The following is a 27,508-nucleotide window of genomic DNA, read 5'->3' on the forward strand; positions in this document are numbered from 1 at the left end:
TACCAATGTGACTTCAAACACTTTGTTACAGGAAATGTTCAAAATGTCCTACGTTAGCGAGGATACATGCATTCGCCCTCCGTCGCATGGAATCCCTGATGTGCTGATGCAGCCCTGGAGAATGGAGTATTGTATCACAGCCATCCACAATACGAGCACGAAGAGTCTCTACATTTGGTACCGAGGTTGCGTAGACAAGAGCTTTCAAATGCCCCCATAAATGAAAGTCAAGAGGGTTGAGGTCAGGAAAGGGTGGAGGCCATGGAATTGGTCTGCCTCTACCAATCCATTGGTCACCGAATCTGTTGTTGAGAAGCGTACAAACACTTCGACTGAAATGTGCAGGAGCTCCAACGTGCATGAACCACATGTTGTGTCGTACTTGTAAAGGCACATGTTCTAGCAGCACAGGTAGAGTATCCCGTACGAAATCATGATAACGTGCTCCATTGAGCATAGATGGAAGAAACTAAAATGAGCTCTAACATGGAAATTAAGCATTTCCGGACACATGTCCACATAACATCTTTTCTTTATTTGTGTATGAGGAATGTTTCCTGAAAGTTTGGCCGTACCTTTTTGTAACACCCTGTATAACACATGACTCACTTTAATTCATTATGTATGACTATTTTACACCCTTAAACTGAACTTATGATTGCAAATATGTTCTAAACAACCATCTCAGGGTGAACTTGTAAACAATTGCCAGTGCAGGAGATGAACACACAGGACTGACCTTTCCCCCATCAGGAGGAGGAGGAGGAGGAGGAGGAGGAGGAGGAGGAGAAGACATTGACATGTCACAAACATCTCCAGAATAGCAAGTATCAACTACCAACCACTCCAATAACAACATGGTACAACTGGAGGGCAGAATTCAGCAATCAATGAGCAACAAAGGAAGGTAAGGGCATGGTTGATAGGTCCTGAGATGGTCCATCTCCTCAGCTTTGAAACTGCGCTAACTTCAACACCCACTAAACACCATACAGTAAAGTCACTTGACCTATTTTGTGGGAAATTTTGTCCTCTGTTTTCATAAATCGCTAACTTTGCCAAAAATTGTGTTTTTTCCGAGTTATAAGTGAAAAACCCATTTCCGAGACAAAATTTTGGTGGGATTGAAAGTTTGGATTCAGCACCCTTGAAAACATATAGCCAGCTTGGCCTTTTTTAGCATCATTTAAATGGACTAAGATCTCAAACCATGCCCTGGTACATCACATCCCTCCTGACAACTGATCAAAAATAATTTCCCTCCAAATAAACCTTCAGACAACCGTGAGGAAACAAAAACTATGTGTACGGTGCTATGCGAAGGAAGAAGCTGACAGGAAAAGTGAGGTGCAAAAAAATTAGCTATCAGTGTAGTGAATATGAATTACAGTGATTCAAAATATGTCATAGGAAGCAGAAAATTGTATCCTAAGAGATCCCCCAAACAAATTTTTTATACATATGACAACATGTAAACTTACTTATTACTTATTTTATATGTTTGTGTAAATGACTGAATTTAGCGCATGTAGTCTTCATCAACGTCAATGCACACAGTTTTCAACTAGAAGATATAATTTGTTCACTTTAGTCAGATTAAAATTACTTGATCACTGACACTTCATGTGTTGTACGTGGTTTCCTCTGTTCAAAGCATTCAACATCATGCGCAAACCATTTGCCATTGCTGGGTTGCCATAACAATTAAGTCATTTCCAATTACTTGTCTGGCTTCCTTTTTTTTATGTGTTTGGATTCCGAATTCTGGGCTTTGTCCTATTATTTTGTATTTTATCACACACAATAACTGTCCCCCCTCCCCTCGCTTCCCACATGATGCTAATGAAACATGCAAGTTTCTTACACAGCACTAAGCAAATACTGCTGGATCCTTCCGCACAAGACGGATTCAGTGTCATTTACACAGTTGGTATAATCTCAGAGATTAGCTTACATTAGATAAGCTCTGCAGGACATTGTATGAAGCTGAATTTTTGAAAGCTGTCAATTATTGCAACTGGCACATCAGAGTCATAAATACAAGAGTATTATGCAGTGCAATAGCACAGCGTAGTGGTAAGAGTATAAACCTTACATGAAGAAAGTCGAAGGTTTGAATCTCGTCAAATGCAGCAAAATTTTTTATTCCTCTAAATCTAATCAATATACTTAGATTATAAATTTTATTCATTTTACTGATTTAAATGTATTTTTTTAAATTTCTAACACTTCTTTGCATCATTTACATCATCATATTGACTATTGCTCTTATTTTTCTTTTCTTTTCCTTTTTGTTTGGAATCAGTTTGTGTCAACCAATGCTGCTCATCAGTTGGTGGTTTGACACCCCTATGTAGCCTGCGTGAGGATAGTTTCATGTAACCAATGACAGTGAGTAATTAAAGTTTGCTTTTATCACTAAAACTGAAATTCTGATGTGTAAGATGGCTATGCAGATAAACATATTATGGAATTTTTCTGTCTTGATTTTGCTCGTAGACATTAGTCTTAAATGTTGTGAACAAAGCTATTGCGACTTTAGTTCTAGCGCAGATTGTGGATCGCCATTTTCTCAGATACACTGCGCATTGTGAGGTTGTGTTTACGTTAGGCCACGATTTTACATGTACGTGTACAAAACCAGTTGTCTGCCACAGTTCAGTCACTGGTCACTTAAAATCAGCTGTCAACAGAGCATTTCCCACGTCAGTCATACCTCTTGGTAGCTGCTTCCATCATTGCCCTGTGTTACACTCTTTAACAGCATTTGTTAAGTTAACCACTAGGTTTGTGTGTCATCTATAACCGAGCAGTAGTAGCTGGCAGCAGATGTGGAAACACTGTAGTGGCAAGTGATGTTAACTATCAAGGAAGTTTAATCAGATTATAATGTTAACATGACTACTATTATCAGAAACTTTCTAAAAGCTGCACAGTTTGAACTACAGAGAATGTCAGTTTTTCAGAATAGATTCAAGTTTAATAGCTCAAGAGCCAAAGTGTCGAAACATGTACTTATGTACACAAGTAAATGAAACACCCAACAATTGTGTTCTGCATATCAAGAACAACAACAACAGCAGCAGCAGCAGCTCCACCAAATTGTAACAATATGTTCACACTTATTGGAGTGATGCAATGTGACTGGTAACCCTCCCACTGAACTTACGAAATGCAAAATAACATGAAAACAGAACATTCGTAGCTATATATATGTTACAGCTTAAAGCATGAAACTGGATTTAGAAAAAAAACTGATTTGAAGAGCTCTGTATTATAAGCACACTTCAATCCCAGAGGGGATGCACAGGATGCTTCCACAGGACAATGATACAATGATAATTAATCATGGTGGAATGTTACACCAGTGGTGTAACAAAAAAAAGATCTAATCAAACTGTGACAGACATACTATTGTTCACTCCAAGATTTAACTAAAACAGCAGACACATGAACACAACAAGAAATATCTCAAATGTTTTCAACCATCTCCCTTTATAATCTTGCAATCATATTAGTAGTCACTTTCAAGTATCATTCAACAAGGATTCTCATAAATGTCAAGAATATATTTCTTTTGAAAGTTCTTTGCATTGTATAATTGTTGGGGCATTTAAGCACACTGTTTAACAATGTTTTAGATGTCATCAAATTTTATGCTGAAACTATTTCACAAGCATTCCCCTCAGCATCTCAAAAATAAGTGCCATCACCTGTCACTGTGTGCTTCTGATAATATAAACACAGTTCCACCATCATTTTCTTATTCAGTGCTAATTCAAAAGCTCGTATGAGAAATCAATCATATCTTTACATGCTGCGTCTAGCAGCAGAATAGGATACTCTCACAGTGAACAGCATTTGCTACTTTATACAGGGTGTTACAAAAAGGTATAGCCAAACTTTCAGGAAACATTCCTCACACACAAATAAAGAAAAGATGTTATGTGGACATGTGTCCGGAAACGCTTAATTTCCATGTTAGAGCTCATTTTAGTTTCGTCAGTATGTACTGTATTTCCTCGATTCACCGCCAGTTGGCCCAATTGGAGGAAGGTAATGTTGACTTCGGTGCTTGTGTTGACAGGTGACTCATTGCTCAACAGTACTAGCATCAAGCACATCAGTACGTAGCATCAACAGGTTAGTGTTCATCACTAATGTAGTTTTGCAGTCAGTGCAATGATTACAAATGCGGAGTTTGCAGATGCCCATTTGATGTATGGATTAGCACGGGGGCAATAGCCGTGGCGCAGTACGTTTGTATCGAGACAGATTTCCAGAATGAAGGTGTCCCGACAGGAAGACGTTCGAGGCAATTGATCGGCATCTTGGGGAGCACAGAACATTCCAGCCTACGACTCGCGACTGGGGAAGACCTAGAACGACGAGGACACCTACAATGGCCGAGGCAATTCTTCGTGCAGTTGACGATAACCCTAATGTCAGTGCCAGAGAAGTTGCTGCTGTACAAGGTAACGTTGACCACGTCACTGTATGGAGAGTGCTACGGGAGAACCAGTTGTTTCCGTACCATGTTCAGCGTGCGCAGGCACTGTCAGCAGCTGATTGGCCTCCACGGGTATACTTCTGCGAATGGTTCATCCAACAATGTGTCAATCCTCATTTCAGTGCAAATGTTCTCTTTACGGATGAGGCTTCATTCCAACGTGATCAAGTTGTAAATTTTCACAATCAACATGTGTGGGCTGACGAGAATCCGCATGCAATTGTGCAATCAGATCATCAACACAGGTTTTCTGTGAACGTTTGGGCAGGCACTGTTGGTGATGTCTTGATTGGGCCCCATGTTCTTCCACCTATGCTCAATGGAGCACATTATCATGATTTCATACGGGATACTCTACCTGTGCTGCTAGAACATGTGCCTTTACAAGTACGACACAACATGTGGTTCATGCACGTTGGAGCTCCTGCACATTTCAGTCGAAGTGTTTGTACGCTTCTCAACAACAGATTCGGTGACCAATGGATTGGTAGAGGCAGACCAATTCCATGGCCTCCACACTCTCCTGACCTCAACCCTCTTGACTTTCATTTATGGGGGCATTTGAAAGCTCTTGTCTATGCAACCCCGGTACCCGCCATTCTCCAGGGCTGCATCAGCGCATCAGGGATTCCATGCGGCGGAGGGCGGATGCATGTATCCTCGCTAACGGAGGACATTTTGAACATTTCCTGTAACAAAGTGTTTGAAGTCACGCTGGTACGTTCTGTTGCTGTGTGTTTCCATTCCATGATTAATGTGATTTGAAGAGAAGTAATAAAATGAGCTCCAACATGGAAAGTTAGCGTTTCTGGACACATGTCCACATAACGTATTTTCTTTCTTTGTGTGTGAGGAATGTTTCCTGAAAGTTTGGCCGTACCTTTTTGTAGCACCCTGTATATTTTTCAGTAAACTGTAGATTGAATTCATAGCTGACTGGACACCCCCCCCACCCCCAAAAATCCCAATTTAACAAATTCTGTGAAACCACAGAAGAAAAGCTGGGAAGGGATGTCAAGAAATCTACAAAGGAACTATTTTACTCGCCAACTGTGAACAAAATTAAATCAAAACAAGAGAAAGAAATATGAACAGCAAGATTAGAAAAACATGAGTATTTTCCACAGTGTGAACTACCCTTGTTCACAAATAACATAAACAGCATAAAAATGTATGTGAGCTGTTGGAGAATAATGCAGTCATACAATACTGTCACTGCTCAAAGCAATACCAACACAACTGGCATGATTGACTAAATATAAAATTTTAACTTTTCAATCATTTGTCTGAGGAATAGAATGATAGATATATGAAGAAACTGTAGTACACCATGCAAGTCAAGTCCAAAATGTATTTTGAGAAGTTACACACTGCATCCCACCTTTCACTAGTATTCATTCAATATATACGAAATCTTTGTAATAAAGTTTGCCATTCTCATGCCAAAAGAACAACCAATAACATTAATTACATCTATTCAAAATAACACAATTAGCTGAAACATGAAATCAGAACTTCATCTACACTGACAATAACTACAGTCAAATTGCTACTTTATCAAAAAGTTTCTGTTTATTAACGAAGTATTTATTGCAACTTGATTATTCTTCTAATTCTCTCTTTATACCGCACAAATTACTGTAGTGAACAGTGCTGTATCATTATCAGGTTACCTTCAATAAAATATAAATTAATGTGTCACACTACTGTAATACAAACCATGACACTTCTTACGTGTTATGAGTTTGACCAAATTTTCAATAGATGTGTTTTGTATAACAGCCATTTAAACAGAATTATGACATGTACTGCAACATATTGCCAACATAATTTTTACATGCCATGCATTATAAAGTACTGCCAAAACACTTTATTTGTTGAACTTTCGATATGGAATATAGTGAAAATATTTTCCACTTCAGCTTCAGTACTAGACTTCAATCAGTAAGTATGAATCCATTTCAACTACAGGAATAATTTTTCCTAGTACTTAGCTATAACAGCCTGAATACTGGCATTGTTACAAAGTTCTGTGACAAATTTCAATACAGTATGATGTCATAATACATAAACTGAGAGTATGTGTGGAAATGATATACAAAGTAAAAAAGGGTGGTCAATTTAATGGAAACTTTATACTGAAAAACAGAAAAAAAACAAATAGCTAAGTTATCCAATTCCATTCTAGAAGAATCTCTGTGGCATTGTTCATATCCACTCTTTCTCCTCCTCCACAATATTGTCATCCAATGATAACTTTATTTCAAACAAGTATCCTTTTGTTGTTATGGTCTTCAGTCCTGAGACTGGTTTGATGCAGCTCTCCATGCTACTCTATCCTGTGCAAGCTTTTTCATCTCCCAGTACCTGCTGCAACCTACATCCTTCTGAATCTGCTTGGTGTATTCATTTCTTGGTTTCCCTCTACGATTTTTACCCTCCACGCTGCCCTCCAATACTAAATTGGTGATCCCTTGAAGCCTCAGAACATGTCCTACCAACCGAGCCCTCCTTCTAGTCAAGTTGTGCCACAAACATCTCTTCTCCCCAATCCTATTCAATACTTCCTCATTAGTTATGTGATCTACCCATCTAATCTTCAGCATTCTTCTGTAGCACCACATCTCGAAAGCTTCTGTTCTCTTCTTGTCTAAACTATTTATCGTCCATGTTTCACTTCCATACATGGCCACACTCCATACAAATACTTTCAGAAACGACTTCCTGACAAATCTATACTCGATGTTAACAAATTTCTCTTCTTCAGAAATGCTTTCCTTGCCATTGCCAGTCTACATTTTATATCCTCTCTACTTCGACCATCATCAGTTATTTTGCTCCCAAAATAGCAAAACTCCTTCACCACTTTAAGTGTCTCATTTCCTAATCTAATACCCTCAGCATCACCCGACTTAATTCGACTACATTCCATTATCCTCGTTTTGCTTTTGTTGATGTTCATCTTATATCCTTCTTTCAAGACGCTATCCATTCCGTTCAACTGCTCTTCCAAGTCCTTTGCTGTCTCTGACAGAATTACGTCATCGGCGAACCTAAAAGTTTTTATTTCTTCTCCATGGATTTTAATTCCTACTCTGAATTTTTCTTTTGTTTCCTTTACTGCTTGCTCAATATACAGATTGAATAACATCGGGGGTAGGCTACAACCCTGTCTCACTCCCTTGCGAACCACTGCTTCCTTTTCATGTCCCTCGACTCTTATGACTGCCATCTGGTTTCTGTACAAATTGTAAATAGCTTTTCGCTCCCTGTATTTTACCCCTGCCACCTTCAGAATTTGAAAGAGAGTATTCCAGTCAACATTGTCAAAAGCTTTCTCTAAGTCTACAAATACTAGAAACGTAGGTTTGCCTTTCCTTAATCTAGCTTCTAAGGTAAGTCGTAGGGTCAGTATTGCCTCACATGTTATGATATTTCTACGGAATCCAAAATGACCTTCCCCGAGGTTGGCTTCTACTAGTTTCTCCATTCGTCTGTAAAGAATTCGCATTAGTATATTGCAGCTGTGACTTATTAAACTAATAGTTCGGTAATTTTCACACCTGTCAACACCTGCTTTCTTTGGGATTGGAATTATTATATTCTTCTTGAAGTCTGAGGGTATTTCACCTGTCTCATACATCTTGCTCACCAGATGGTAGAGTTTTGTCAGGACTGGCTCTCCCAAGGCAGTCAGTAGTTCTAATGGAATGCTGTCTACTCCCAGGGCCTTGTTTCGACTCAGGTCTTTCAGTGCCCTGTCAAACTCTTCACGCAGTATCGGATCTCCCATTTCATCTTCAACTACATCCTCTTCCATTTCCATAATATTGTCCTCAAGTACATCGCCCTTGTCTAGACCCTCTTTATACTCCTTCCACCTTTCTGCTTCCCCTTCTTTACTTATCTTTTATTAAACCAAAAATATGAAGATCACCATGTAGCTAGATCAAGACCGTATGGTGTGTGCTCAAAACCAAGATTTTGAATGCACTGGACTGTTTTACAAACTGCATGAAGGCGGGCATCATCCTGAAGCAAAATCACGTCTTTTGAAAGCATTCATCACCACCACTTCCTTTCATTTTGGGTTTCAGAGCTACCAGTAGCTGACATTATTTGCTGTTTGGACTCAAGGAGTGAACGGATCAGCAGTAGACTATTCATATTTCAAAACACTCAACAAATCAGCAGAAATTTAGCTTTTGAACTTTTCTGCTGGAGGCAAATGTGGATGTTTCTGTGCTTGCTCTGCCGTTCATTCTGTGGTTCATAGTGGTTCTTCAATAGTGACTGGATGTCATCACCATCACCTTCGAAATGCCTTATATGGGATGTGATTCTTCATTTTCTCATGGCATATTAATCGACCCATAAAATTATGGCAATTCACCATAAACATACTTGGACTGTTGCTAATATTTCAGCTGTGAACTGTCCAGAAAGCCTGGGGACATGTCTGACAGACTGCCAGTAAAAAAGACTGGTGGGTGGGAGTGATTTACCATCAGTCTACTTGACTTGCTCCAAAGATGGTGAGAAATATATGTATCCCTCAGCTGTCCCAGTTCCGTGTCAACTCATTGAATGATGTACCTGTGGGTGCGGGTTTTCTTAATTATATATGGTGTGTGAATGTGAGAGAGTATCACAATGTAGCACTAAAAGAAACAACAAAAGGACAAATCTCCATTATTTGGTGGGATAAAATTAAGTTCCTCAGCGATTGTGGAGAAAAGACTCAAGTGGATTGCGAGTTTCTTCACCAATATTACGCTGTCTGGCAACCTTACAAAAGAACAAAAATCATAGCTATAGTGAAGTCTGCTAACCCAGCGAATCAAGCTGTTAGCTACCATCCAGCTGCCCTATTGAGCTGCTGCTGCTGCTGCAAGCTTTTGGAGAGACTTGTTCCTAATAGAAACAGTCCAAAGATCAATGAAGTTATTCCCATTGAACAAGCAGAATACAAGAATACATATATAACAGGAGCTGTACAGACCATGTACTTGGGTTCACCATAGACACAGAAGCTGGTTTCCAGTGAGACGAAGTAAAACATCAATGGCTTTTGTCGACCTTAAAGCTGCTTATGATACATTGTGGAAACAATGACTCCTGTACAAACACTATGCGTCATACGCTGCCAAACCATAATTAGGTTCATACAGATGTTACCTGAGTGGTATTTGCAAGTGGTCCTCGGCTACTGACTGAGCAGACATAAGAAACCTAATAATGGCCTTCCCCAGGGTCCAGTTTTGGGACTAGTTTTGACCAATTTATATATATCTAATCTGCCTGAAACAGAGTTGAGGAAATTCATTTATGTGGATGATCTGGGCCCTCAACAGAGAATTCCTGAACCTGGTGAATAGAGATCCCTGCAGATGTAAGTAAAATGCATGTGATTACTTCAAAAACTGGAGATTAACAGCAAATTCAATGAAGGTTGAAGCTAGCCGCTTTCATCTTAACAACAGAATGGCCAATGTAAAGCTAAAAGTCACCATCCTTAATGGTCAAGTCCCCCACCACCAAGACTTCCAAAAATATTTAGGAATAATTCTTGATAGGTCCTTGTCCTACACGAAACACACAGAAAACATTGCAGCAAAGCTGAGATTACACAATACTGTCATACAGAGGCTGAATGATACCTCATGGGGGCCACACTATAAGTAGTTGATTTCAACAAGAGCAGGAAGTGGTCAGAAACGTGGAAAAGCACTGCCCATGAGTAATATCAGACCTCATAGGACCTGGTTCAAGACTAGCTGGCATGGAATTACCACACTGTCTTTGGAAGACTATTAACAAGATTCATACAGGCCATAGCATCTGTGAAGAAAGCCTCCACTGTTGGGAAAGTCATCTCTATGTAACTGTGGCAATCATCATCAGACCATCAAACATGTCATAATAAACCTGTCCATTTTTTAAGCAGATACCCTACTTCAATACATTTCATCATCGATATACTTCTACCTTTAAAGAAAGTTATCCACTTGTGAATTTTTCATTCACTAAAACAGCTATCATTACACTGCAGCTGCAGTCTGAATAATATCCACAAACTTAGTTCCTTCGAAGTACAGAAAATGAATCACTTCCCTCATTTCTTCCTTGGTGCATACCAAAAAGGGAGAGCCATAATATGAGGTTTGACTGAAAAGTAATGCCTCCACCTTCGTAACTCTTCAACAGTTGGCAGCATTGGTATGCCGCAGGTAGTGGCTTGTTCCATAGCCTATTCTCTACAGCTCCAGTTGGCGGGAAGCCTTAGTAGGAAGCCTTACACTGTTACAGAGTAAAGTATGGAAAGTTGCGCAGACGATAAGTCAATGCGATTTAAGCAACATAAAGTCACTCAATTCTTGACAGCAGAAGGTGTCATGCCAAAGGAGATCCAACAGAGAATGAAAGCAATTTATGGTGATTGTGTTGCTGTGAGTACTGTGCGTCGTTGGGAGAGTACGTTTAAAGATGTTTAGGCGGGAACATCTGACCAGCATGACAAACAATGAGTTGGACATGCTGTGACAGCAACCACCGAGTTTCGCAAGCAAAATGTTGACAGATTGATTCAGGGCTATCGTCGTATAACTTGGAGAGAAATTGCAAGCACAATCGGAATTTCATAAGAACATGTAGGTCACATTATTGCTTTGCTTGGTTATCAGAAGATCTATGCACCACACCAGAACTTCAGAGACTGAATCTCACCACCGTACAGCATCCTCCGTACAGTCCAGATTTAGAGCACCGTCTGACTCCCATCTGTTCCTGATAATGAAAGTCTATCTGTGGGGACATCACTATGCTTCCAACAAAAACGTTGAGAGAACTGTGAGACTGTGGTTGTGGAAACAGAGTGTCGACTTCTTCCCTGACGGCTTCATAAAACTTGTTAATCATTGGCAGAAATGTACCCAATTGGCTGGTGATTATGTGGAAAAAGTGAATATTGGTAATTAAAGACCACATTCTAAGAATTATTTCTGCGTTTGATTTATCAAACTATTCGCATCTAAACCCAATTAAAAAAGGTGGAGGCATTACTTTTCATTCAACCATCGCAAAATGCACAGAAACCACTAAGAATAGAGCTATTCCATCAACCCTACCAAGCTAACGCACAAGAACAGCCAAGTTAAAGCATGCCAATACTGAGTAAGTGCTGTCAAACTACTGATCAGAGACAGAGAGAAGCCTATCCCTACTGACTTGTCATAGCATGAGGGGGCTACAAAAAGTTAAGTTACATTTGTTGATCCACCCTAAGACCACTGTGCAACAAAAGTGGCACTTTGTCAGAAGTGAGTACATGTTCTTGGATCCTGCAGACAGCCTAGCTGTGATAGTAACATCTGCATCACAGTGTGTAAGTGAAATGGCACAGCAATTGCAAATGTAATCCGAAGTTGAAGTATGGGGGACTGTACTGTTCTTCTGGACAATACATCTAAATTGTACAGGAATTCCCAATGAAAGTATAAGGATGAAATGCAATGTCATGTCCATCCATTGTGAACTGGTGCCAAAAATATGATCATGGCTGCACAGACAGGGGTGATGCTGATCGAGAAGGAAGGCCACCGACATCTAACACAGATGACTATGTCCAGACAGCTGAGGAACTGATTAACAGCAGCCACAGAATTTTCCAAAGATGACAGTTGCACAAAAGTTATTAAATGGCTCCTTTACCAAGGAGCAGATTTCTATCTGCGAGGAATTCAATGATTGGTAAACCATTCCAACCAAAAAGATTTTATTCATTCCAACCGTCATTTACAGAGGTTTTATGACTACATTGAAGAATAGGGTCATGTAGCTGGGGCACTTTAAAATATAGTGCAACTTTTAAAGTTACTTGGCCTGCTAGAATAATGCTTATCTTACCTTTTGAAGTCCCTTTTTTGTGTAATAAAATTACATCCAATTAACAGGATATTCATAATGAGACTCGCCATTTTTTAGGAATGTATTATCATAGTTCCCACGAGATGATGTACATGATATGTGGGACAATATAGTAGCCATACTATTATTTCCCTGAAGAGTTTGTACTTCAAGGTGAAAACAAATATGAAAACACCTTTGTTTTGACAGTCTCATTACTACTATGTATTGTATTATACTGAGTGGAGAAAAGTCATACGAACAACATGGGAGCAACATTCGTCATCAGATGCTGAAGCCTTTGCATTGCTACCGTCTCTGTACAGTCCAGGTAGAAATGGGTTGCTGAATCACTGTATTCACACCGGTGGCAATCTGACTCTCAGTAGGTATGGTTCTGTGGAGGTGATGTGCCACGTATTTGTGTGATCTCTTGTGCAGAGGTTTATGTGTGTCTCATAATGGCTCTGCAATAATGAAGACGCACAAAAGACACCTGACTGTGGAAACTTCATTTTTGTGTTATCTCTGATATGTTACAACAGATGCACCTTGCACTAATTATTATCCCATACTCTAAGTTGGTTAATTCATAATGTTCTGGTATGTTCACTACATGTATGTCTGTAACAGACTGCTTCGATATTGTGTATTAACTTGCACCAAACACAATATCTAGCCACAACATTTGGGCATTTTACATAGCCCACCTTCCTTCAAAATGTGACAACATTTCTCACAATTTTTGGCCACTTGGTTTACTTGTACCCTTTGAAATTATTGAAACAAATTTTGAACAATATGAAATTCTCCAAGCAACTTCTTACTATTTGTAACTTATGTGGCCATTATGCAACTTTTGAAATACGATGGTATAGTTGTCCGAGATCACACAATTATTATGTGCAAAAACGAATAGTTCATACAGCTGTTTAAGATACAATGTTTCCATACTTACCAGCTAGAAATGAAATCTTTCAGTTTTTCATAATTGAGTACAATCATGATCACCACCACTACCACCACCACAGGTGAGACACATTTTTGTGCTTGGTAAAGGTCACTACCAAAAGGCAGGTTACCACAATCAAATTAAGTGGCTTAGCTTATCAACTGAAGAATTTGACAAACTGAAGCATTTTTTTGTCCAGCTTATAACAACTATATATGTATGTTTACAACACACATTTAAATGACCAATAATGACAAACTGTCCAGTAATTCTCCTTTGTAAATGTACTTACCCGCAGATGGAGAGTACAAGGAACTAGAGTCATCATCCAAATCATCGTGGCTGCTACCCATGCGACCTGAAATTGAATAGAACTAACAGATCAAGGAACATACCTTTAGAAAAGTCATGTTAAAAATTCATTTAGATTTTAATTAACATTCATTTCATGAGACAATGCCTAATGTTGCAGAGAAGATAAAATTATGCAGTGAAACAACAAAAATTATATGAAACAACTGTCATAGTTTCCACAAACTGAATGTTGCTGAAATAGTTTCACCAGAAATTATTCATGATGAAAAATCAAGCTGAATTAAAATACAGAAGCTTTCCCACTACTCCGCTGCTATCAGATAAAATTTTTGGAGTGTCAGAATACAAATGCCAGTACCTAAATATGACATATAAGCTCCAATTGCTATCTTTTACTAAGCGCATGACTTAAATAGTTGTATGGATCATTACTGCACATTTCTACTATGAAATATTTACTGCTTATAAAAAGTAATGGCTTTATACTTTACAGAATTGGAGAAATAGATTGAGCTTTACTTCAGACATATGGGAAAGTGCAGATTTCACGGTAGGATAGAGCCCTGTGTAATGGCTGAGTATTCTTACACGTAATATTTCTGTTTGAAATTATTTATTTTAATATATTTTATTCTTTCATTTGAAGTATGGCTGGTTACCAATGGAAGATGCAGGTTAATATCTAGGTGTTCAAAGATTAATAAAATTACATCACCGACTACCAACAAAGAGGTATAGAGCAACAGTATTAACTGAACGCATTCATTGTGAGCAGTGGCGCAGTGAGGCAGTGAAAAAAATATTATAATAATTTGATTAATATTCTTGCTCAGCACAAGAGAAATGGATTGCGAAATAAAGTTGCCTGTCCACACTGGGAATGGTAATGAAATCTGGAATAATCTGAGTGTGAAAGTTTTTGTAGTACTTTGCGAGGCACATTTTATTGCGTATTTTATGAATCTTGGCTGGGTGCTTGACAACAAATGAACAAATAAAATACCATTCTTTAATAGTTATGAAGCAATTGTGGATGTGACATGGAGCAGTAGGGAGAGGACAACTACTACTACTATTATGATGATGTTACAGCAACAGAAACTACTACTATTACTGCAAGTGCACAAAAGAGAAGACTAATAGTCATACATTGCTATGACAGAACACAGCCTGCAACTGTCTTTAGAGAAGCAGTCCCACCACAACACAAAATTTACACTACGTACGAGGGTAATCCCAAAAGTAAGGTCACATATTTTTTATAAGAACACACACCTGTTTATTTATACAATGGTTTGCATCAGTTTACAGCTTGAACATTCGGCTATTTTTTGACATCACCACCATTTCTGTTGATGCATTTTTGTAGACGCTGTGGCAGTTTTCGCATGCCCATGTCATACCAGCTCACTGCCATGCTGTTCAGAAAGTCTTTCACATCGTCAATGGAGCTGAATCGCTTTACGGCCAAATCTTCTTTTAACCTAGGGAACAGGTGACAGTCACTGAGCACCAAGTCAGGACTAAAGGATGGGTGGGTGATTATGTTCCACTGAAACTGATTCAGGAGAGCAACTGTTTGCCGAGCGATAAGTGGGCGAGCGTTGTCATGGAGAATGTGTACGCCCTTGCTCAACATTCCTCTTCTCCAGTCCTGAATTGCCTGTTTGAGTTTTTTCATAGTCTCACAGTACCTGTCAGTGTTAATTGTGGTCCCAGCGATTCAGCTCTTACGACAAGGTGAAAGAAGAGGTTAATAACTTTCTGAACTGCATGGCGGCGAACTAGTATGACACGGGCATACAAAAACTGCCACAGCGTCTACAAAAATGCATCGACAGAATTGGTGATATGTCGAAAAATAGCTAAATATTCAAGCTGTAAACTGATGTAAACCATTATAGAAATAAACTGGTCAATGTATTTAAAAAAAAAAAAAAGGAGACCTTACTTTTGGGATTACCCTCGTATCTTTCGAAATTATCAATGCTGCTTTGTTATCCAATGGAATGACAATGCATAAAAGTGGATTATAAGGATGAATTCTAATAATTACAAACTAAGGGACATTTGTTTATCATTTGCAGTGTGAAGTAAAATGGAACCAGCACGCAAACTAGTGGCTTCATGTTCTTATTCTTAAAAAACAGAAATGATATCCCAGATAAGAAATACAAAGCACTTATATGACATGTCAGCAATGTCTGTACCTGAGGATGGAGTTAGTCATGTAGTGAAATGAGGAGAGAATGACCATGAGCGGAATGTGTGAATTGTGACTGTTTCAATAATTATTTTAGGCAATTTCATTTTGACACACAAACACATAATCATGTGTAAAAAGTTGTGGCACTTCAACGTAACTTGATGGAAATAATTATACTTCGTTTCAGTGAAAGAACATTCATTCATGACTAAAAATTATTAATTTTCTGTTCAAATATGATAATGGTACAACCTTGGTGGAATACAAACAATGGAAGAAGCAAAGATAACAACTGGCTTGAAACTTCCTGGCAGATTAAAACTGTGTGCCCGACCGAGACTCGAACTCGGGACCTTTGCCTTTCGCGGGCAAGTGCTCTACCAACTGAGCTACCGAAGCACGACTCACGCCCGGTAGTCACAGCTTTACTTCTGCCAGTACCTCGTCTACTACCTTCCTAACTTTACAGAAGCCATCCTGCGAACCTTGCAGAACTAGCACTCCTGAAAGAAAGGATATTGCAGAGACATGGCTTAGCCACAGCCTGGGGGATGTTTCCAGAATGAGATTTTCGCTCTGCAGCGGAGTGTGCACTGATGTGAAACTTCCTGGCAGATTAAAACTGTGTGCCCGACCGAGACTCGAACTCGGGACCTTTGCCTTTCGTGGGCAAGTGCAAGAGCAAGAGCACTTGCCCGCGAAAGGCAAAGGTCCCGAGTTCGAGTCTCGGTCGGGCACACAGTTTTAATCTGCCAAGAAGTTTCATATCAGCGCACACTCCGCTGCAGAGTGAAAATCTCATTCTGGAAACAACTGGCTTGTTTAGCTGTTACGGTTGGCTTCACTGTGACGGCGCTGTAGCTTGATTGGTGTTGAAGGGCTGTGTCTTGTGAAGTTGCCCTGGAGGAAAGGTGACGTGAGGTGTGGAAGAGAGGGCTGGGGAAGGGTGGGCGACTACTGGAAGGGAGAGGCAGTAGGCGCAAGGGATAGTAATGCGGCACCAGTGAGCTTGTTCTGGCTGCAGACAGAGATAGTTGTTGTCAAGCATCTGCTACAGTCCATATGGCTGTAACTGGTAGTAAAAGAGCAGCAAAAGTCCAGCTGTGACCACAAAAGTAATTTTCAGGGTGTTATTTGACAGTAGTGTGTATGGCGCACATCATACCTCAGCATTAGACTTTTCTAATGTTTTTAGTTCCACGACGATTTGTGCTTTCAGTCCACGTGTGCTATCAATTTGCAGAACGTATAGTGTATTTTTGCAGTGTGTACATTGCTCATCCATCAATCCGACGGGAAACATGCTGAAGTTAGTGGGTCAGTGATGCATTCATTCAGCAAGTCGATCAGAAAGTGGGTTGTGGAACTTGGAATTAAAGGGAACACAATGCAACTTCACATGAAAATGCACTTCAGCCTGCAAGCATTCCGCCAACGGCCATCAATGAACTAACAGAATATGACATCTTTATGACAGGGAACATACAGGTACAATGGTGGTTGACATGTGGATGTTAAGGCCAAGTAGTTGCAAGTCCTATTGAAGTTACAATGAAATAATTGCACATGTAAAGGGACTTTCTGGACATCCTTTATGTTGCAACACAACAGCCCTTTACACAAATGTTTTGATATTTTATCTCAAGAGTGTTTCAATAAAACTGTCAAAGACCAGTTTAATAATATAGAGTCTCTCTCTGTCTAACACTGAGATCCTGGAATATGCTACTCAATACTGGAACTGTCAGAACTGTCAATGGAAAAACCGGACAAACAATTAGTTCAAACACATAGGGGGTGGCAATTTTAAGACTTGCTGTTCACAAAACTGAAATTCAACTGTAATACTCATCATCTTTCTCTGATGTGGAGATGTTGCAGCTCATATCGCTTGACGCAAGTTAAAATGAACTCATTTCTAAAAATACCAAAAGCTAGCACAGCTGTAGTGTTTGGACAGAACTTTCCAAATAACTTTGATATCAATGAAAGTAACACAGTCTGCAAGTAAAAACCTGCACACGATTTGTACTCATTTTCTTACAGATTTCAACTTAGAAAAAATAAAATAAAATAATAAATAAATAAAAAAACTCACATCAATCTTTTTTGTTTTCTTATTTAGTGTAAAATTTCTAATTAACTAAAATTTAATATTCTTTTTTTAAATTTAAAAACGGTCTTAAAATTAAGACTTATCACATTAATTCTATCAATTAAAGCTATACTGGGAAATAAACGAAAAAAAAAAAAAAAAAAAAAAAAAAATTGTTAGTGACTGAGGAGAGTAGTGGTAGGTGCAGAAAGTAATTTTGTGTAAGAGGAAGGCCACATGATCATGTGAAAATAGGTTATATTAGTTTATAGTGAAGAATATTGGTGAGATTGAGCATGGTTCACTGTTTCCATCTGTAGTACTACGAAGAAATATAAACAATCTGCTGGTGGATTATACCATGTTTCAACAAGCTAACATGTCCAGGCTCTCTCTGGACATCTTGCGACACACAGTTTATATCCAGCATTCAAATGTTGCTGTGCTTGTGTTATTACTTCTGGAATACACTTCTGTTATAGCTGTGGTGAATACACAGCAAAAATTCAACAAAGAGACATTAGTGAATTTTTGAAGAACATGTAAGTATTTCAAAATGAAACTCTGCGATCAAGATAAAGCACGGACTCTGCATAAAGTGTGCAGAAGATACAAGGAAGATCTTTGTTTGTGGTTTCAGGGTATGAAAAATTCATTTCGTTTTAGCATTCCTATGCTATGGCGTGAATAGAACTGAACTCAACTTCTGCTCAGTTCATTTGGAAGGCTTTAAAACAAAAAATAAAAAGATAATATCTTAGCATAACCTTGACTCAGCTATTCGTCCAGTGTCCCATGGTTCTGAAGCACCAGTTCCACAGTCACCTTCTACTTTGGATGACATCCTGGGTGAAGCAGATCACTTAGACACATTAGCTTCCCAGAATGGATCCTATTCAGATTTTCTGTTGTTGAGAAAGCTCAACTTTTTTTCTAAGTCAGCTCAACAACCTAGTAAGAGACCTAGGTCTTTCAAAAGATGCAGCCTAATTGCTAGGATCAAGACTGAAAAACAAAAAGCCAATTTTATCTGGGACCTCATTTTCATTGTAAAGGCATCAAGAAAGAGAATTTACTCTTGTATTTCTCTAAAGAGGGAAATCTGGTTAGTTGTAATACTGTTCATGTGCTCATGAAGTGTTTTGAAATACAATTTGATTCACCAGAATGGAACATATTCAACAATTTTTTCACAGTTAGTCTCAAAGCAGTCTTGCTGCATAATGGAAATTTATTTGCATCTCTTCCTATGGGACACACTGTTTATATGCAAGAGAACTATAACTTGACTACTATTGTTTAGAAAATGGTTTGTGGAGATTTGTAAATACAGCAGGGAGGTCATACAAAATATCCTTGCTTTCTTTGTTTATGGGTTAGTAGAGCCAAAAACTGGCTGGACACCATGAGAGAGTCTACAATCTGGTGAGAAAAATGTCATAAATATGACCTTGGTTCCACCAGAAAGAGTTTTATCACCACGTCTTCATATTAAATTGGGGTTTATTACACAGGTTGTCAAATCACTGCCAACAAATGGGGACTGCTTCAGATGTCTGTTACAAGTTCCCAAAATTTGTCCGAAGCCAAGTCAAAAGAGGAAAATTACATGTCATCAGCTTTTGCAGCTCATGCGTGACATGAGCATTAAACAGCAATGCAAAATGAAAGTTATAAAAAATTTTCAGTGAAACACATGGGTTTTCCATTTGAGATCACAGGATGTCGTAGGGCAGTGGGCTATTGTTAAGCATGATAATTCCTACCTAGGGCACAACAGTAACTTCCAAAAGCTAGTAATGGTAAAAGAAATGTTGCACAACTAACACTACATTCCATGGTCTGAGTTTTAAAAGAAATTTTGAAGAGGAAACAAATGGAATGTTGCAGGTCTCAGTCTACTGACTTTTTCCCCAAAAATATGCATCTTCTGTCAGTGGAGCTGAATTCAGGAGAGAAAACAAATGTATGAATCTTCAGCTAGTCATTTCTGAAGAACTTTTTACACAGACTTTTCATCCACGCATTTGAATGTTGTGCCTTCAAAAATCAGGAAACACTGTTGTTAATTGTACTGCCCACTTAAAGTATTGGGTAGTTATTTTGATTCATAACTGTTCAACTGCCATTTCCAACTAACAGAGATTGGTTGGAGATGGGCCCAGACATGCAATGCTTGATACTTCCACAGATGTGCTGAACAGCACTGACGTCTAGTGACCTGGTGATATTTTCCCGTGCTTCAAGTGTTCACTGGAATGTGTTCCTTAAGGTATCATGCTACTCTGTATCTGCAACTTGCATTAAGCAATGGTATATACCAGGATGGTGAGATAGCTTTTGGCAACCTGTGGTGAAGTGGTCATGGCTGTTCACCACAACCAGCACTGGACACGCAAGTTGCATTGCCACTCGTGTATCTGGTGCTACCATTCACAACAAGTACTGATGAACCCTTTTATCAACAAGTTTTTGCTCATAACCAAGTTTTATTCCAAATCTATGTATTCGGGACACACACTTAATACAGTGACATATGAAAACTCAGTGTCTGCATATCTCAGTGGCAAAAGCGAAGCATGTGTTCGGCACACCTACCATATGGCAGTGAAAAATGTGCTAAATTGTGCGTTTGCCCATCCTATGGAAGACTGTCATACTGACAAACAGTGTAACTCCTAAAAGGTCCCAGTCATGAATAATGAACTATTCGATTCGATTGCAGAAGTGTTCTCTTTCCCATAGCATATACAGCTAATTTAATTTCTCACTGCACTGCATACAAAAATAAATATGTTATATTCAAAACCTTTTCTAACTTATCATAACTGGTTAAGTGAGAGTTTTCAAGCAAAAATTTTTGTGGTTGTAAATCCTTGTTCAACAGGCTAACACGTGAGTGTATATATGTCACTGAAGATACGTTCTAACCTCATTTCAGAAAATGAACCCAGTTCACAATTTCTCTGTGTTGATCTGAATCAGCATGACACACACTTGTTAATGCCAGTACATTAGCCATTACATGTATCATGCTTTCACCATAGATATTATTTGTACTTTGCTACACAGTGTTATTATGGAAGCTTTTGTGTTGCAAAGATAAAAGAAAATAAGTGGACAAATTTCTCCAGGGCAACCAACATAGAAATAGAAATCCGCAAAGTGATTGAAAGGAAACCATATAATTCTCAGCTTGAACACAGAACGCTACCCATCATAGTGGCTCAGAATGCTATGAAAATAAGTCATACAATTAGATGCTGTGGCTTCAAAACTTAGTGTTACCACAATTATCCTGAAGACAAGTACTGCAGAGAATGCAACGTTTAACTGCTGATAATTCAGATCCACCAGTATTGGTCATTAGGTGCCATAACTGATCTGAGTGAGAACAAACTGTTGTTGACTGTGTCATTATGCTGCAACAGGCCTGCAGCTGTTACCTAAGTATGCTGAAAACATACATTTTTGGATCAATGGCCGTGGATTTACATAACTTTCTGAGGGGACAGAAGTTTCAATAGCTCACAAGTTTTAAAACCATTGTTTGAAACAAAAAATGATGATCGTACGGCGTTATTGAGCAGGAGACTTCATGTGGGGTTGTTTGGCAGCCAAGAGCAAGCCTGTATTTGATGCCACTTAGCCAACTTGTGTGTCACTGATGATGAGAACACAGCACCAAACTCCCATGTGGATAAAATCTCTGACCCAGCTGGGAATTGAACCATGGGCACCATGATCTAGAGGCAGCAACACTAACGACATGGCCATGAGCTGCAGTCATAGCCATTGTTACTCAACAATGAAAAAAAATTAGAAATGGAGGGTATGGCAAAGGTATACATTTGTACTGACTGTTTAAGCATATGTCTTATCAAAGCGAAGGTTGGCTTGAACCTGATTTATTGTGCATGTTCCTTTCGGAGATGTTATGCCTTTAGTTTCCCCCAATATTTGAAATGACGTACCCACCCAGATACGTGGATCTACAGTTCACATTGGACTCTGGTCCATTGTGCAGCTTGGTATTTTCCCTACTGGAAACACTGCCAGAGGTGAAACAAGTGATAAGTGACAATTAAAAAACCTAATTCTGACCTGGGATCAAACATAGACCTTACAGGTCCACATTGAGGCATGAAACCAGTGGTACAACATGATTCACTTCATGGGCAATAGACATAAATTTGCCGATTGACCTACAGGTGCTTACTATTTCTGTACACGCATGTAAGTTGTCACAGCAATTTCAGCACATTTCATCATTCGGTACTTATAATTTTCTGGTTTTGTGTTCACTGACTCGTCAAGTATTTGGTAGTAATTGTTATTCAAGGCTAGAAAGCATTTTTGTAAGAGATGTTCAGTCATTATTAGCTGCTGTCAAACACTGTATACTTAACTGTTCAGTGCAAACAGACCCAATTTTGTTTTCTTATTCTGCTGAAACTTTTTTTCCATTAAGAATGAGTCACCTACAGGAATTATTAGCTGCAATCATTATTCATACCACTGGAATTTTTCTCAACCCAACAGATCAATACAATTATTTTGAACTTCAGCAGAATGGGGATGTCAACGATCATTTCTTTAATATTTATTTCTTTTGATCCTGTATTTGCACAAAACTAAACCCATTAAAACAATTCTTTTCTAGTCTTAACAAGTTGTGATCTGGCAATTACAATTACCCTCAACTTTATCTGCAACATTTTGCTAGTGCAAGTTGAGTTTTGTTCACTCTGAAATAATCTATACCATGTGGACATTAAAGTTCATACTGTTTCAAATCCATTTTTTGTGTTAATCTAAGAACAACTGACTTATACAAATCGTTTTAAGTATTGTGAACTGTGATCCATTATAGTTTCTTCATGGGTACAAATGTAAAAGTTAAGCAACAACTTTGTATAACAAAATTTTCCAGAGCCAAAGTGTGTTCATGGCAGATCACACAATTAATGCAGGCACTGAAGTGAAATTTTTCAAATGCTAACAGATAAGTTAGTAATAACTATACTGCACTGTGCAGCTGAGAAAGACAAGACATGGGACATATACTTATGTGATTTTTGTTTGAGCTAAAACTCACCCCTTAGCCCACCACTGGATCCTCCTTTTCCATTTGCTGTTCCTCTATATAAAACATTTTCCAGGTACTGGAGACCACTATTATTGATAATATTAAAACCACATAGCAGCTCAATTTGCTTCCAACGGTGGACACGTTCTTTCAGCTCCTGTGTAACTTCATTTAAGGCAGTCCTGCACACAAGTGAGATAGAACAAATTTGCTAAGTGCCTTCTGTGAATAAATGTTTCATGATAAGACACACAACGTTACTTCACCTTGCTTCCACAATGCTTCTATCAACATCATCTATAGACTTCCCATGAGTTGATACAAAAGCTCCCACCAAACTTGATCTTTTCTTTCTAAGCTTCTCACACTGCACAGAAAATTGAGACAGAAAATTATCATCACTTCCTTCTTCACATTACAACAAACAATGGTTAAAATTTTTCAACTTACTGCTTCTCTTGCTTGCTGAAGTTGCTTCTCTGCTGAAAGCTTTTTTTTAATATAAGCCTTATTTTCTATTTCATGAGTAAGTTGTAGCCACTGCTGCAATCCTACCGGAGGTGACCAACAACGATCTTCTAATTCACCTTCTGCTCTCTGAAGCTCTCTGCGCAACATCTGGACAGGTAAAATATTTCATTTTTGTGAAATTTTCAACTGAAAACAAAGCTTCAGAAATGTCAGAGGAAAATCCCAACTACTGACCTCAATTTCAGCTTTCAGTTGTGAAACCTCAAGATCAGAATAAGATGTCCGCATCTCAGGATTATCACAACCTTGTTCTAGTAGTTGTTTTTCCAGATTCTGCTTCTCTGTCGTCACACAAGCCCGTTCAAACCTAGCTTGCTCAAGCTCTTTCTAAATAGTTAAGAGTTCAAAATTAAAACTTGGTTAATATGTCACCATACTAAAGACTTGAAAATTAGGGAATAAAAACATACCTGCAATTTATCCAATGCAAGTTCTGCCTTATGGAGACTCTCCATGTCTTTCATCATGCGTCTTAGATGTTTCTTAGAGTTCTTATTTTGATGATACGCATAATAACATCCAATAAGTGCTCCAAGTAAGAGAGTTATGAGGATGATGTCCTTTGTTCCATGGCTGTAATCTAGAAACAGATAGATATATTAAGTTATATGATTAGTACTACAAAGGGCTCTGTATTTCCACAACAAAAAAGTAAATACCTTTCGGTGGGCCAAACAGTACAACATCCATAGCTTTTAGTGCAATTTTCTGTTTGTGAATGGGATCTTTAATTCCCAGAACATTGCTTAAGTAATGCATGTTATTAGCTGCTAGTCTGTAAAACAGAGATTTGATGACAGTAATTTTGAGACTCAAATGATAACAGTTTCAATACTATAGAAAGATTTCAACCCTACGTGTGCTGCTTCTGCATTGTTGTCTTGCAGATGTAAAGAATGAGCTTACTGAACAGTTGAGATTGACATGCTTTAAAAATAAATTAAATGATCAATATATTCACATAAAGGATTATCATACTGCTGTCCACTTTACTGAACATCAAATTTAGTTAACTCTCTGTGGCATATTTAGAAATGTTCTTTCAAATTCTAGTCAACAACATAATGTAGTGAATTAGAGCCACTTAAAATTAAGTGCTGTGGTAAAAGAGTAAAATGAGAACAAAGCAAAACAATCTACACAAATTGCAGATATGATGAAACTGATTAATTTGTGATGCAACATAATTGCATAAACAAGATTTTATACAAACTATGTAATGGTTTCTATAGTATCTGAATTGGTTTGAAATTAGTTGACTCATTAACAAAATTAGTGCCACTAAAACCAATACAGTCATGCTGAATAAAGCGGCAGAACTGAGTAAGCAAAACAGAAATCTTTTTGTTCAAGCTATGTAACAAAAGATCAATAATAGCTGCACTATAAAAGTTATATAGGCAAGAAAACATACCTTTTAAGATAAACAACCTTGAATGCAGAAAACAAAGATCTATTATGAGATTATGACATTAGAGAGGTATCACGACTAAACTAGCTGCATGGCTCTAAGGCACTGAGGAACAGCAATTTTACTGGATGTGACATTTTAAATGTGTTAAAGCGCATCAGTAATTATTCTGCTGGTGAAAGTACATTTGACTCTTTGCATCTGGTACACTGTAGTTTTTCTGATGTGATCTCTACTATTCTGTAGGACAATTTGCAGTGACTGATGTTTGCAAGCATCCAAATTAATATTATATTGCTTCATTATAAGCACTGTATCAGTAGATAAAGCTGTTACTCTGATGCATATCACGATCCTGAATTCATAAGTTTCAAGTGTTGTCACTGACTGAACAACAAAGGCACACACAAGATACAGTAACATTCATAATGCCATTAGCAAATTCTGAAATTATCAAATTCGTGTGAAAGGCGTTTGTATTCAGAAGGCTTCATTTATTCAAACCAATAGGAGAGAGCTTTTACTGTTGCCATTTAAGAAGTGCGAATGCAAAGATCTGCTCAGCAATGAATGTTAATAAATCTTACGCCTGGGCTGCCGGCAGAAGCAATGCAAAAAAAGGTTCAAATGGCTCTGAGCACTATGGGACTTAACATCAGAGATCATCAGTCCCCTAGACTTAGAACTACTTAAACATAACTAACCTAATGACATCATGCGCATCCATGCCTGAGGCAGGATTTGAACCTGCAACCGTAGCACCAGCATCATTACGGACTGACAATGGCCGGCGAAGAAATGCCTATGAGGGTTTCCTGTGCCCTATGCTTAAATGTTAATGGTCATTGGTTAGCAACTTATGGCATTGAGTGGTGACAACAGGCTGCAATCTCATGTCACAGCCTCTTCATTACACAGGGTGGTGGCTCACTATAGTACAGCGGGAGAGGGGGGGGGGGGGGGGGAGGGAAATGGCTACAGCATCATCCATTATGAGTATTCAAATCGAAGCTCACCAAATAAATGAAAAATGAATATCATAATCAACTGAATGTTCGTCTAGTGTTATTAAAACTACTGTATATATAAATACTACATTGTGAAGTCCTGGATGTAATAAAAATAATTAAAAGAGTACAGCCATAAACACTCACTGGTGTAAGCAAACAGAGAACATTGCTGAAATAACATTCAATTTTATTACCACACTTTTACAAAGTACAAGATCTTTCATCAATGCAACTTCTCAATTTCAAACTAATTCCGCACTTCTACTGCAATCAACTTTCAACTAATACCGCCCCCCCCCCCCCCACACACAAACACACCACTAATACACAGCAATGGCAATAAATAGGCCCAGTTCTTCTGAAAAGGTTTTCAATTATCCTAGATACATGATTTTCATGTAATGAGTTCAAACTGCAAATGGCACACTTCGCAGAGGGGGAGGGGGGGGGGGGGGGGGGGAGGAGGGGGGCGAGCGACTGCCACAAGTCTTCAATACTTAGTAATAGTCAACTATTTGAAGAAGTCCTCGAGGTTAAAGCTTCACATTAAATTTGGAATCAATAAAAAAGCTGAAGTCTTACCAAATAAATTAAGCAGTTATAATGTGGACCACACATGTGTTATAAGGATTATTATGGAAGGTAATAAAACATTTTTGCAACAAGATGCAAATTACAGAGTGAGTAGCCAACACCAAATATCCAGTGCTGGAGCACAAATGGGTAAAATTCAAGGCATTGTTCGGTACACCTTAGACAAGTATGTTATGAGCAAGGTTCTGGGATGCAAAAGAGTCATCATGGATCTACCTGTGTCAGCAAAAATAGCATCACAGATTTAAGAGAAGTCAACACATGGGAGGGGGAGGGGGGGGGGGATTGGACAAATCAAAAATGAGTACAAGGAAGAGCACAGACAGATGTTTTCAATGTCTGAAAATAAAATATTGCCAAACTACCTGACTAAAAACACTATGAAGTTTTTTACAAAATCATCTATTTAAGTCAATCACTGACCACAATGACCAGAGAAATGGATGATGACAGACAGTGGGCTGAAATACTGAATCTGGTCTTCCAAAACAGTTCCAGCAGAGTAGATATTTAATATGCTCCCTCCTTTCAATCATTGCATGAACACCAAAGTGGCAAATATTGGGAGAAGTGATTACTGAACAGAAAAGCAATCACAACTTCATAGTAGTGGTAAGGTTCCTGGATCAGACGAAATACCCGTGTGATTCTACCTGGATTATGTGAAAGAGCAATTTATTCCAGGGTACTGAAGTAACAAAGCGTAACTATGTATTGGGGAAAAGTGCAGGTCATACACATTTTCAAGAAGTGCAGGGGAGCACCAGATGCCTACTTCACTGACGTGTATCAGTTTTAGAATTAAAGATGTTTTGTTGTTGTTGTGGTCTTCAGTTCAGAGAATGGTTTGATGCAGCTCTCCATGCTACTCTATCCTCTGCAAACTTCAT

The 27,508-nt window shown here is 38.6% G+C and overlaps 1 protein-coding gene across 1 annotated transcript in view; it reads right to left on the reverse strand.

The window, feature by feature from the left end:
- The window catches only part of LOC124621808 (stromal interaction molecule homolog), a 133,756-nt gene that overhangs the window by 83,789 nt on the left and 22,459 nt on the right, over positions 1 to 27,508 (reverse strand). The window contains exons 5-11 of the mRNA XM_047147245.1: positions 24,263 to 24,378; positions 24,014 to 24,183; positions 23,778 to 23,930; positions 23,523 to 23,690; positions 23,339 to 23,439; positions 23,082 to 23,254; positions 13,660 to 13,725 (exon numbers count right to left, since the gene is read on the reverse strand). Of these exons, the coding sequence (XP_047003201.1) occupies positions 13,660 to 13,725; positions 23,082 to 23,254; positions 23,339 to 23,439; positions 23,523 to 23,690; positions 23,778 to 23,930; positions 24,014 to 24,183; positions 24,263 to 24,378 (947 nt within the window). The remainder of the gene's footprint in view (positions 1 to 13,659; positions 13,726 to 23,081; positions 23,255 to 23,338; positions 23,440 to 23,522; positions 23,691 to 23,777; positions 23,931 to 24,013; positions 24,184 to 24,262; positions 24,379 to 27,508) is intronic.

This window comes from Schistocerca americana, chromosome 7 (genome assembly GCF_021461395.2).
Source record: "Schistocerca americana isolate TAMUIC-IGC-003095 chromosome 7, iqSchAmer2.1, whole genome shotgun sequence".
Lineage (NCBI taxonomy): Eukaryota > Metazoa > Arthropoda > Insecta > Orthoptera > Acrididae > Schistocerca > Schistocerca americana.